Below are 12,330 nucleotides of genomic sequence, written 5' to 3'. Positions count from 1 at the left end.
GCCTTCTCCTCTTGGGTCGGGGGGGGGGACCAGTAACTCAGCGCCTGACATGTTGTCTGGTGCAATAACTGACCCAATACATTTTGGTAGCTGAGGCTGGATCTGTTGTCCCCGTGGCTCCTGCTGCTCAAGGTGACTGTTTCAACTTGCCTCATGGGTGGGCTGGTCCTGTCCAGCACCTCCTCTAAGGACAGAGGTTTGCTGATAGGAGGAGGGGCCAGAGACAGGAGGGGCCTTACTGGAAGTGTCTGACAGCACAGAAGCAAAACCTCCCTTTGTATCACAGACCAGTTGCACACAGAGGAATGGTGGGAGGCACCAGTTGAGGAACCTCCAAAGGAAGAAGGCTCAGGTAGGACACGGATGAGTGGTCAGAGAGAGAAGAGGGAGAAGACTGGGAAGAGGGGATGCCAGTAGCTGAAGAGGTAACAGGGCTTAGTGAGCTGTGGCAGAAGCAGGCAGAAGCAGAGGCTGGAGAGGAGGAGGGCCAAGAGGCAGAGATGAGTCAGGCTGGTGAAGAAGCCAGGGTGTCTCCCCCTCCTGCTGTGACTAGCTCCCCTCCCACCTGGTCTCCCAGAACCCGCAGAGGTATGAAGAGGGTGGAGCAAAGAGAGACAAGGCATTACGAGTCTCCGATTGCTTGGGAAGGGGGAGACGTAGGCAGCTGTGGGAAAGTGGGGCAAGACCTACCAAGAAGAGTTGCTGTGCTCATTAGGCCTGAGCAGATCTTGCTTCTAATAAAGAGTTCACTTACTCTGTGTGATTTATTGCTGACTTGCTCCTGACACTTTGACATCCCGCTGGGACTCTCCATGAGAACTGATCCCACACTTTCTGGTTCCACAACCACCACCTCCTTCTCCTCCAGCTCCGGGGCTTCCTGATGCCCTGACAGAACCTGTCCCAACCCACTGGGACCACCAGTTCCCAGCTCCCCCCCCCCACTCTTCTTTCTGATCCAAACACCCACTCCAGAACACCTTCACAGGGCTCATGACATCCTACATGCAAAATAGCTTCTCTTCCACTGAGCTCTGACTCCCACCCCAGGAGCAGGAGGCAGGGGAGGGCAGGTACGTACTGCTGGCGTAGTCAGGTGGTGCATACATGTCGTTGAGGTGGGAGCTGCCTGGCTTGGCCACCTTCAGGTATACCATGTCCGAAGTGTTCTTCAGTGCAGCCACGGCCTCCTCATGTCGGACGTCTTGCAGGTTGGTGTTGTTCACCTGGAGAGAGTGGGTATGACAGGGGCAGGAGAGAGAAAACAGCCAGAGGCTTGTCTGTGTTGCAGATCTGACAGACTGAGCCAACTGAGATGGGCCAATGAGAAGAACCTTGCTAAATCAGATGCATCCACTCCTGTACCCTGGGCTGCCCACAGTGCCCAACTGCAGTAGTGTCTGATACTGAGGTAGACTGCCTCTGAGCATGGGTGCTCCATCCCTATCATGGCCAATGACAAACATAACAAAACGACTCCAGTATCCTACTTCCCATGGGCATAGCCAGGGTTTATGTTGTGGGGGATAGGCTTTATGTTGGGCGAGGGCAGAACTGAGTTATCTGTGATGAAATTGGTCAGTTGGTTAAGTGTTTTTATTTATTTACTTGACTAGGAGGGGCACCTGCCCCCCCAGGCTATGCCCATGCTGCTTCCTGCAGCCAGCAATTGGATGGGCCTGAAGGGCCGCAGGCCTCCCCAGTTTTACATTCCCCGTTAGGCAGAGGTAGACTGGCTCTGAGCATGAGTGTTCCATTGTCAATGAAAAGCCTAATCAGAGGCCTGCCGGGATCAGATCATCTAGCTGCCTTCCCACAGTAAATGAACGGATGCTTCTAAGAAGCCATGCCAAGCCGCAAAATGTTTTGGGGTGGCCACACAATTGGCAGGCACTGCCCAGCACCCAGCTCCCTTGCACCGAGAGTTGACGCCATCCATGCTGTCACCCATCCCAACGCTTCGAAGAAAACAAGTCGGGTGCTCACTGCTAGCAGTCGGTCGCCAATCTGCAGCCGCCCATCTTTCTGAGCCGCACCACCTTCTATGATCTTGGTGATGTAAATGCTGTTGTCTCCAGGGATGTGCTGGTTCCCGAGACCCCCGGCGATGCTGAAGCCCAACCCTGGGGAGAAGGAGGTGGGGTTAGGGAGCTCTGCGATGGCTGCGCTGGGGTGTGGAGAGATCTGCCTGCCATGGGCCACGTAAGAACATTAGGAGAGCCTGGATGCTGGGTTAGGCAAGGGGCCCATCTAGTCCAGGATCCTGTTCTCACAGTGGGAACCCAGATGCCTGTGGGGAGCATGAAAGCAGGATCTGGGTGCAGCAGCAATCTCTCCTCTTGCAGGTTCCAGCAACTGGTATTCAGAAGCATTAACACCTCCAACTGTGGAGGAAGAGCACAGTCACCCTGGCTAGTAGCCATTGATAGCTTGATGCTCCATTAATTTGTTTAATCCATTTTTATAGTCTGGTATGTAATCTGGTATAAAATCTCTGGGGTGTTGTTTTTTTCCTCCCAGCTACTGCCCCTAGGCCCATCATCCCTCCCCAGTTTTTCACAATTCTATCCTTTCCTTAAAAAAAATAAAAAAGACTAGTAAGCAATAGGTGGGCGAGAGAGCAAAAAAGTGAGTTTCTGGGTCACTGAATTCTAGACTCTTAGAGGAGCAGGTTGCAGGCATTGGGTTGGAGGGTTTGCTGAGGAGGAGCAAGGGACAGGGGTGTTGAGACCTGTGTCCCTGGCCCCTCCTCTCCGGTGGGCTCTGTCACCTACTAAAAGCCACAGAACCCTGCTACACCAAAAGGAAGTTTGCCAATATCCAACCCTAAGGAGCTGAGTCAGGGCCATGACCTTCTGGAGGCCCAAGAGATGGTCTGTGCCTCTGTTGACAGCCTGCTGGAGACCTCCTTCTCAGCAGCAGAATCTGGTTCTTGATTGCACAGGTAAGATGGAACCTGCCCCTGGACTGCTGCTCCTTCACACAGAAGGAGCACCAACTTCCGCACGATCCCTGCCAGTGTCTTTGAGCAATCTCTAGTTTTTCCCTGGACCAGCCTCACTCTCTGAGTATAAGGAGGTTGCCTTATACTGAGTCAGGCCCTCTTGTACAGCACTGTCTCTACATCAACCAGCAGCAGGCAGGCAGGCAGGGAGTCTCTCCCCAGTCCTGCCTGGCGATATTGGGGATTGAACCTGGGACCTTCTGAACAGACCATGGACTCCAGCAGTGAGCCATGGGCCTTTCCACAGGAAGCTGCCTTACACCGGGTTGGACCATGGGTCCCTCTTGCCCGGTATTGTCACTATGCTACCTGGCAGGATCTTACCAGGGTTTGAGCCAGGAAATGTCTCCCAACCCTACTTGGGCTTGAGACCAAGACCTTGTGTATGCAAAGCTGATGCTTCACTTCTGAGCCAAGGCCAATTCCCTTCAACCTCAGCAGCTCTTGCTCCAACCACCCCACTTTGCCCTGGTCAACTGGGACAAACCCACCTGGGTGTTTGGATCCACCCAGCACTGACCCCTGCTTGGCTCCTGGCCGCAGCCCAACTTCGCGACAGGGGCCTAGAGACCACTGGCCTCCAGGTTTATCCACCAGCCGGGAAGCAACAGCCCCAGATCCATGCTAGCACATGACTGCCAGCAGGGCCCACACCCAGGGCAGTCACCTTTGGGTCCTTTCATCAGGTTGACCTCCATGATGGTCTCTGGTGGGGGCTGCCTTCTCCGTACCAGGAGCCTCACCACAGGCCCCGCTTCCTTCAGGGCCTCCACGGCCTTGCTGTGCACGACCTCGGAAACATCGACCTCGTTCACTCTCAGGACACAGTCGTTCACCCTGCGCCACAGGGGCAGAACAGCCAAAGAGGAGATGGTGAGGGAGGGGAGAACTCCGGAGGGCTAGCATAAGTATGTATATAAATATTTTAAAGAAAACGGCCCTCAATCGCTCCTTAGTGGTTCCCCAGCAGAATGCCCTAAGATGGGCAGGTGCAGGGCCCAAGGTGAGCAACCACCCCAAACCCTCCACCCTTACCTCCTGCTGTGTCCTCATTTTACTTTGTAAAATTCAATCACTTTTCTGGGGGGAATTCTGTTTTAAAATTGGTGTGGTTGGGGTGGAAAACATGGCAATATGGAAAAGCTGGATGGGAGCATGGGCATTGACTTTGGGCCAACTGATAGATGAAGAAATCAAACATTATATTTATGGTGCATTAAGAGAAAATATCATCTGCCAGTTGTGGCCCAATGGCAATACCTGCAGTTGTAACTCCTTTTAATAACTCTTGTTTGGTTTGGCAGCCTTCTCAGCTTAAGAGAACCCTGAAATATTGGAGCAATGGGATAATTCATTTGAAGCTAAAAAGCCAGGATTACTTTTTATGGATATTTATTATAAATATAAATAAATTCTGATATGCAGAGTTTTAAAAAAGACTAGAATAAAGAATTCAGATGTTTACTATGAACCTGAAAATGGGAAATTGTTTTAGCTTTGGGAGCAGATGTATCGATTATATTAAGACTTATGTAGCAGAAAATATTATTTGGAATTTATTGGACTCCCTTATGCCTGTAGAAGAAAGGGCTATCTAATGTGGGCCTTTGCTGGAGATGTAATATGGATAATGATTCTTGAAAACAAAGGTTTTACAATGCCACATACTTACTAAGTTTTAGGAAAGAGTGCTGGACTGTATAAATAAGATGCTATGGAAAAATTTAAGACTTTCAGAAGTGAATATTATTTTGAACTATATACCTACTGTATGGAAAGTGACAATGGGACAGCAAAAATGGGCTCTACGTGCCCTAATGGTTGCTAAGAGACTAATACTGATGATCTGGAAGAATAGAAATATGATTCCCCTTAATCAATGACTTGACAACATGACAATATTAGAAACATATGAATGGACCGCTTATAGACACAGACTTTCTTTGCATAAATATAATATCTGGAATGACTTTACACTGAATATATGTGGTTATTAATAAAATTTGTATTTGAATAATAATAATAATAATGCTATAAACATTTGTATATTAATGTATGGAAATGTAATTGAGTATTTTTCTTTTATTTTCATTCATGTTTTCCTTTCTTTTCTTTCTTTTCATCACTTTTTTATAAGGAAATTCTAATAAAATATCAGAAGAAAGAAAGAAAAAGAATCTCAAAGTGGTTAAATCAACATGTTAAAATGGGGCCCATGGGCACTTTTGGACTTTTGAGCAGCTGCAGTGGGTGCCACCCCACTTCTGATCACTTCTCTTCGGCTTCCCTAGATGAGGACCATCTCTGAGAAAGAGAAAGGGCATGCATGGAAACGCTTCCTTTTCCCAAGGGATCTGGGCAAAAATCAGATCCAGTAGAATTAACTTGAACCTTGAAAAGTACATAGAGCTGAAAGAGGAAGTTGGGAAGAGCGTCACCCTTCCAAATTCCTCCTTCAGCTGTATGTGCTTCTCAAGAGAGAAAAAGGCAGCCATCCTCACTACCTCATGACCAAGGATGAGGTGAGTGAGGAGGCTCAGAGGTTTCATGGGCACCAGAGGAAGACCTCATGGGCGCCCTTGAGCCCACAGGTGCCATGTTGGCAACTTTGTGTTAAGCGTACACTGAAACAAAACATGCATATACAAAAAACACAATCTAAAAATAGTCTGAGTGGTACGGCCGTGCATTAACAGTCAGGAAATGGCTGAATGAATAGCTGTGAGTATCTACAGAGAGTCTAAAACACACTTTTTAATTTGTTTTGTTTTTACGGCACACACGCACACACAGTTCATCAACAAACATCTCATTTTAGGTTCCTTATCTGTACCTGCTTCCCTCCCCCCCCCAAGGCTCAGGATCCACCCTATGGCAGGACACTCACCCCAGACGCCCATCCATGGCAGCTGCTCCACCTGGGATGATCTTGGTTATGAAAATGCCAGGGTCATCAGGGATGTGTGGATTATCGATCCCTCCAGCAATGCTAAATCCAAGGCCAGAATTTCCCTGAGAAGTGTTAAAAAAAGGACTAAATAAATGGGATGAATCATAGAGTTGGAAGGGACCCTGAGAATCATCTAGTCCAACTGCTTGCAATGCAGGGATCCAACCTGAAACTTTGGTGTTATCAGCACCATGCTCTAACCAACTGAGCTACCCAGGCTGAGCTTATATGCTAACGATAATTAGAACAATACAGCAATTCAAGGGCACTGAAGGTTTATTCAATAGAAAGTAACCATGGACATGAATGTAAAACTTGAAGTCTGCCAGGTATCCTGATGTGGAAAATGAAAAAATCTCCTAGCCTCTGTTGAAAAGCACAGTCCTACCACATATAGCTGGGTCAGTTCTCAATACCATAAGCTCTGGTTTCCAAAACCACAACAATGGGAAGAGGAAAGAGGGAACACGCATGTTAGATCCCCTTGCCCAGCCCTCCCCAACGTGGTGTTGTCCAAATGTTTTGAACTACAACTTCAATCAACCACAGTCAGCCATCCAATCTGATGGGAATTGCAGTCCAAAACATCTGGAGAGCACCAGGTTGGGGAAAGGCTGCCTTTTTCTCTCTGTGCTCCCCATGCTTGTACCTACAGAGCCAGGATGCATGTGCCTGCGTGGGAGGACTAACAAAGCCCAATACAGTCCAGAGACAAGTAGCGCTAGCCCTGGCACCACATCCATGGCAAGGGTCCACTGGCTCTAACTCACCCTTTCCAGGACAATCTCTTCATACTTGAACATCCCGTCACTGCCATTCACCTGGGGAAACAAATAGGAAAAGTTTAACAAACAGATGCTGAAATATGAGATGCCCCAAATCAGTATTGGCGTTCTACTCACCCTTGCAGAAGCATTTCCCTAGACTTGAACTTCCTGACCTAATTTTTTGAATTGCCTTTTTAATTGTTGTGCTTTTTAAAAGCCTTTTTTACTGCAAGTTTTAATTATGGATGTTTTTGATATATTTTTATGGAATTGTTTTTTTGTGATCTTTAATTATGTGTGGATAGCTTATAATTGATTTTATACTTGTAAACCATATAGAAGCTGTCTTGGCATGTAAGTAGTACCTGGGATTATTATTGTGATTAGACACAATTTCTGGGACACAGGATTTTCTGGCACAAGCCTCCCTGCCTTCACAAATATACAGTGGGACCTTGGTTTATGAACTTAATCCATTCCAGAAGTCCGTTCTTAAACCAAAGCGTTCTTAAACCAAGGCATGCTTTCCCATACATAGCAGTGGGAGACTCAATTTACACTCAACAGGAAGCAAAACATGTTCTGCTTCGAAGGCAAAGTTCACAAACCAAAACACCTACTTTCAAGTTTGCAGCGTTCTTAATCCAAGTTATTCATAAACTAAGCTGTCATTAAACCAAGGTACCACTGTATGTCCTAATTGTAAGGGCTCATCCACACATATCTTTTGCCTAACACTTTCTAGACACGGGTCTATGCTTTGAAGTGCTGCATTTGAGCACTCCCCCCCCCACATTACTTTCCCCAGGAAAAAAACCCATTTAACACTGAATCAGAATAAACAACAATTCAGATTTTCCACAGATTTGTTTGTTTGCTCTGATTCAGTGGTAAAGAGCAGGTGCACCGGAGCAAAGCTCCGGGGTGAAAAAACACAAAAAACAAAATCCCGGTGCTCAGACACACTTGTATTTTAAAGTGGAACTCTGGGTGAGCCCTTAATATATCACATCAGAGGCAGGCCAAGCACAGCAAGGAGGGGGAGAGATCTGAAGAATATCCTAACAGCCTCAGCAAGAAGCTAAGAAGTGGATGGGACATATTCAAATGCACTGGAAGCTAAGGGAGAAAAACAAAAGAGATATTTATTAATCCAACACATTAGAAGAGACAGCACATCTAAATGTTTTGTTTTGATTTATCTGAATTTCCCTAAAGAAGGGCCATTAGGGTTGAAACAAGTTGGATTATTAAATCCCTCCTTTGACAACCCCATTCCAATTCACTCCCACTTCAAGTTCCTTTTTGGGGTTCCTATTTTGTTGCATCATTACATCCTCAAACGACTACTGATTGTGGTGACTAAATGGCCATGAAAAGTGAGTGAGATTCTCAATTTTGCAGGCTCTGCACAAATATACCTCCCCTGCCAGGGAGAGGAGCATGATGCAGCTTCTGCATTAACTAAACAAAAATTCTGCACATAACCACAACTTGCACCGCTTATTCTGCTTTCTAGATCAGCAGAGAAGGGCTGGGACAGATGGGATGGGGAGGATAGAGACCAGGGACCAGCAGAAGCAGGTGGGGGAAAGCAGCAATTTTGAAGGGCACTGAAATGCAGAGTGTACCTGGGAGAAATTAGATTCAGTTCACGTTTAAAGGCAAACTTTACAAATTTGTACTTTTTGGGGAAAAAAATGCATCCTGAAACACAGGCATCCACTTTCCCAAATTTTGCAGCACAGTTCTCTAGCCAAGTAAGGTGCACCCAAAAATGCATACACTGAGGCAAAGTGTGCATAAAAATGCATATATTAGTGAAGATAATGTACAAAAATGCATTATGTCAGAGGAAACCGCTATACAAAAAAATGTGTACATTAGGCAAAACTATATACAATTTTTTTGGAAAAATGCTTACTAAAATGTGTTAATAATTTCCTTTAAAAATGTTTCTAAAATGATGTGGAATGCGGAGAACTGAACTCAAGATTGGAAAAATGAGAATGAGAGAAACTAAAATGCCCATCCCTAATCTCACTCACCAAAACCAGAGAAAAAGCTGGGAGTTCTATGTCCCAAAGGCAACAGATTTCTGTGGCCAGCAAACAGAATATTCTAGAATTTCCAGGTGGAATTTGTCAGGAATGCCCAGTCCCGTTTTTATTTTCTTTTAACACATGCATAACACAGATTCTTGACACACTCCATATCTAGAAGTGATATGGGAGGACACACCCAGGAATGCTAAGCTCTCCATGCCTTGGAGTTGTGAGACAGGATTTGTGCAATGAGCTGTGCCCTAGCTACGGGGAAGGGGGGACCAGCCTGGTTTTTGCCCCGAGTGCAGCCTGTGTGGGTGTGGGTGTAGGCAAATGTGTCTTGGGTGTGTGTGTTTGACCTGGGTGAAATAAAGCCTAATTTCACCTTCGGCAATGAGCCCCACACCACTATTGGCAAGAAAGAGAAACTTCCTCCCCTTCACAGGACATTGTAGGACCCTGTGGACAAGGCACAAACCGCACAAGAAAAGAAGCAGACTTACAGAGAGGGCAGGCTCCAGGGTTTCTGTGTTCACAATAATGGGCGAGGGGCTGGCCTGAAAGAGAGACAAAAAGAAAAAGCCACTGTTGTTCATTTAAATTCCCATGATAAGAAGACAGGAAGCGCTGCCTTATATTGAGCCCGGCTGCAGATCCATCTAGCCCACGGTTGTCTGCACTGGCAGGCGGCAGCTCTCCAGAGTTTCAGGAAGGGTTCTCTCCCAGCCATACCAGGAATTGCCAGGGATTGAATATGAGAACTTTTGAAGGCAGGTGATCCAGCACTAAGCTACATCCCTTCAAGCAAATCGACCCAGGCCCTCCCTTCCCAGAATGGCTCCCTGCAACCACTCAATCTGCCCCCACCAGAAAAGCCACATTCCCATCTACAGTTCTCCCCAGGAAACAAATTCCCCCAGCTTCTCTATTGTGCAACAGCAGGAAATCAATCCACCTTTCTTTCCCAGTCCAGCAATTACCCTGCCTCTTAGGAACCAACCGAAAGCTTTCCGGATATGGGTTTTATGGAACCGCCTTACCCCAGGTTCTTCAACCGAGGGCCTTCAGATATTTGTCTGACTACAACTCCCATCATCCCCAACCAGCTTGGCCATTTTGGACTACCACACCCATCAGTCATGTGGGCTGGGGATGATGTAGTCCAAAAAGCTGGAGGGCACCAGGTTGAGGAAGGCAAGTTTACTCTGACTGCTAGTTCTCCAGCCCCAGGCAGTGATTCTTGATGGACTTGTTACCAAAAGTCCTTGTAACCCAGAGCAGGGCTGCAAACATGCCCCTGTTCTATGGAACAGCGTTCCTGAGTCAAGGTGCCCATCACCAGCATTTCCCAGAAACAACTAAATATATTTTTGTTCCAACAAGCCGCCTTGGCTGGATGAAAAGATCTCTGCTCTGTGTTGTTTTTTAACTGCTTTTTATGCTGCTTTTTACTGCATTTTGTACATTGTCTTGAGACATGGGGTGTGAAAGGCAATCAATTATTGCATCAATCGTAATAATGATAACTGCAACAAGCACTGCTGGTGCAGGTAGCTGGATATAACACCTTTCACATACAATGCATATGCTGAGCCAATTTACCCTCCTCCCCTTCTAAGGCAAATGTAAGGTATCTCCTGGAAAAGAGACAGAGACAGAGAGTTGAATCCTGTACTGTAGGGTAATGTTTTTGCAACAACAACAACAAAATTAAAAAATGATTGGGCATTTATTTCTGAATTTCTAGCCCTGCTTTCCAAGCAACTGTATTATTATTTTTTAAAAAAAAGTTCAAAGAGCAATTTAAAATCACATTTAAACATGCATTATTGAAGTACTAAACGTATATAATAAATAGGACACGAGCCAGTTTTTAATAGTAACTCTAAAAAATGAAAAGAAACTTTCCAGCTCTCCACACCTGGTGGATCAAAAAGCTGGCAAAAAATAAAACACGTTCATGTCCTTCTTAAAACCACAGGCAGTTGAGTACAATGCAAGTCTGACCTCCACCCGCCCGCCCACCAAAACCCCCCTGTTCACAAAATCTCTGCCCCTACCCAGGGCTACATCTCTCTTCTGATTAAGCAATTGGGAGCTGTTCAGCACAAGAACCTGCTGAAGGTAAGTGAGGAGGAGGGAGGCTTGCTCAGTGGTTAAGAGTATACACTTTGAAGGCAGAAGATCAAGCCTCCAGGATCAGCTGGGAAGTGATGAAGAAGACCTTTCTCTAACTGTGAGAGCGACTGCCTGTCAAAGCCATTATTATTATTATTATTATTACTACTACTATTATTATTATTAACAACCTGCCTTTCAACATAAAGTGGATGGGTTACAATAATTACATGTTATACATTATTAAAAACACTTCACAATTTTAAAATATTGTAGAAACACCTTACAACCACAGAGAAAGGTAGGTCCTAAAGATATACATCTCAAAAGCCAGGGCAAATAGGTGAGCCTTCAGAACCCACCCAAGATGCCTTGCGGAGGTGCCAAGCCCATTGGAGATCCTCATCTTAGGGGTTGCCTCAGGACATTCCCTCTCCTAGGCAGCCCCCCCCCCAAGATTATGACAGAAGTAGAACAACTAAGAGGGGGCTGCCCAAATGGTATATGCATAAAAATGGAAAGAAAAAGCAGTTCCAACGAAAGACGATCAACAATTAAAACTGATGGAATACACAGAGATGGCAAAACTTACCAGAAGAATAAGAGATCAAGATGAGAGACTTTTTTTTTTTAGCAGAATGGGGGGAAATTGTTGAATATATGAAGACAAATGGTAAACAATTTTAGAACGTTATCAGGATTGACATAAACACGAGCAGTAAGAAATAACGTAAATTTGTAAGTAGGTTTGAATTGGTTATGCAGTAAGATTATGATATAAAGTAAGGGATTGCAGGGGGAGAGTCGAAGAAAATGCAGGTTGCATTTGTTTCGATTTAATTGTTGTTGTTGAAATGTTGTAAAATGCAAAAATGGAAAAATATTTTTGAAAAGGAACAATTAAGAGAGACGCCTCTACTTGCATTATTACCTAATAGGGTATTAAGGAAGGAGATGTGGTTTCTATTGTCTGCACCTTGAATTGGGCTCCATATAAAGCAGCTTCGTGGGGCAAGAGCATTCCTGAGAACAAAATAAACTGCCCCTGATTTTGGCATGATCGACATTGCCAAAAGCCAGGGCAATGGAGTTTTAACATGCACAGTAGGGGCGCGGGTAGAAGAGGCCCAAGGCACCTCCAGAGAACACAGCCAAGATGTATGCATGCCTGCTGGGTGTGTGTGAGAGTAATATGGCCACTGCCATTCAGATGGCAAGAGGCTGGCTGATGAATGCTGCCCTGGATTCTTCCAGCTATCGGAAAAGATTTTCCCTGCCCAAGGGGGAACAGGTTGGTACCCGAGGACTGAGCCGCGTGCTGCTGAAAGGCCTTGTCACATCCCTTCCATCCAGGCCACTGCCTCCCATTCTTGTTGCTCATTCAATCTCCCTGAGATGCTCAAGGCAGCACTCAGGACCCTGAAGAGCTCCCCATCCCAGCCTGGT

At 46.0% G+C, this 12,330-nt stretch overlaps 1 protein-coding gene across 13 annotated transcripts in view; it reads right to left on the bottom strand.

The window, feature by feature from the left end:
- The window catches only part of DLG3 (discs large MAGUK scaffold protein 3), a 111,732-nt gene that overhangs the window by 49,829 nt on the left and 49,573 nt on the right, over positions 1 to 12,330 (bottom strand). For 10 of the 13 annotated variants that reach the window (XM_083722796.1, XM_083722795.1, XM_083722810.1 and 7 more), the window contains 6 exons: positions 9,270 to 9,323; positions 6,725 to 6,775; positions 5,892 to 6,016; positions 3,672 to 3,841; positions 1,987 to 2,123; positions 1,082 to 1,226 (listed from right to left, as the gene is read on the bottom strand). In XM_083722796.1, the coding sequence (XP_083578922.1) occupies positions 1,082 to 1,226; positions 1,987 to 2,123; positions 3,672 to 3,841; positions 5,892 to 6,016; positions 6,725 to 6,757 (610 nt within the window). In that variant the 5' untranslated portion in view covers positions 6,758 to 6,775; positions 9,270 to 9,323. The remainder of the gene's footprint in view (positions 1 to 1,081; positions 1,227 to 1,986; positions 2,124 to 3,671; positions 3,842 to 5,891; positions 6,017 to 6,724; positions 6,776 to 9,269; positions 9,324 to 12,330) is intronic. The other 3 variants (XM_083722799.1, XM_083722798.1, XM_083722797.1) reach the window with 1 other exon arrangement.

This window comes from Podarcis gaigeae (genome assembly GCF_964106915.1).
Source record: "Podarcis gaigeae genome assembly, chromosome: Z".
NCBI lineage: Eukaryota > Metazoa > Chordata > Lepidosauria > Squamata > Lacertidae > Podarcis > Podarcis gaigeae.
The sequence above is the reverse complement of the archived record's forward strand: the minus strand, read 5'-3'. Positions and strand labels throughout refer to the sequence as shown.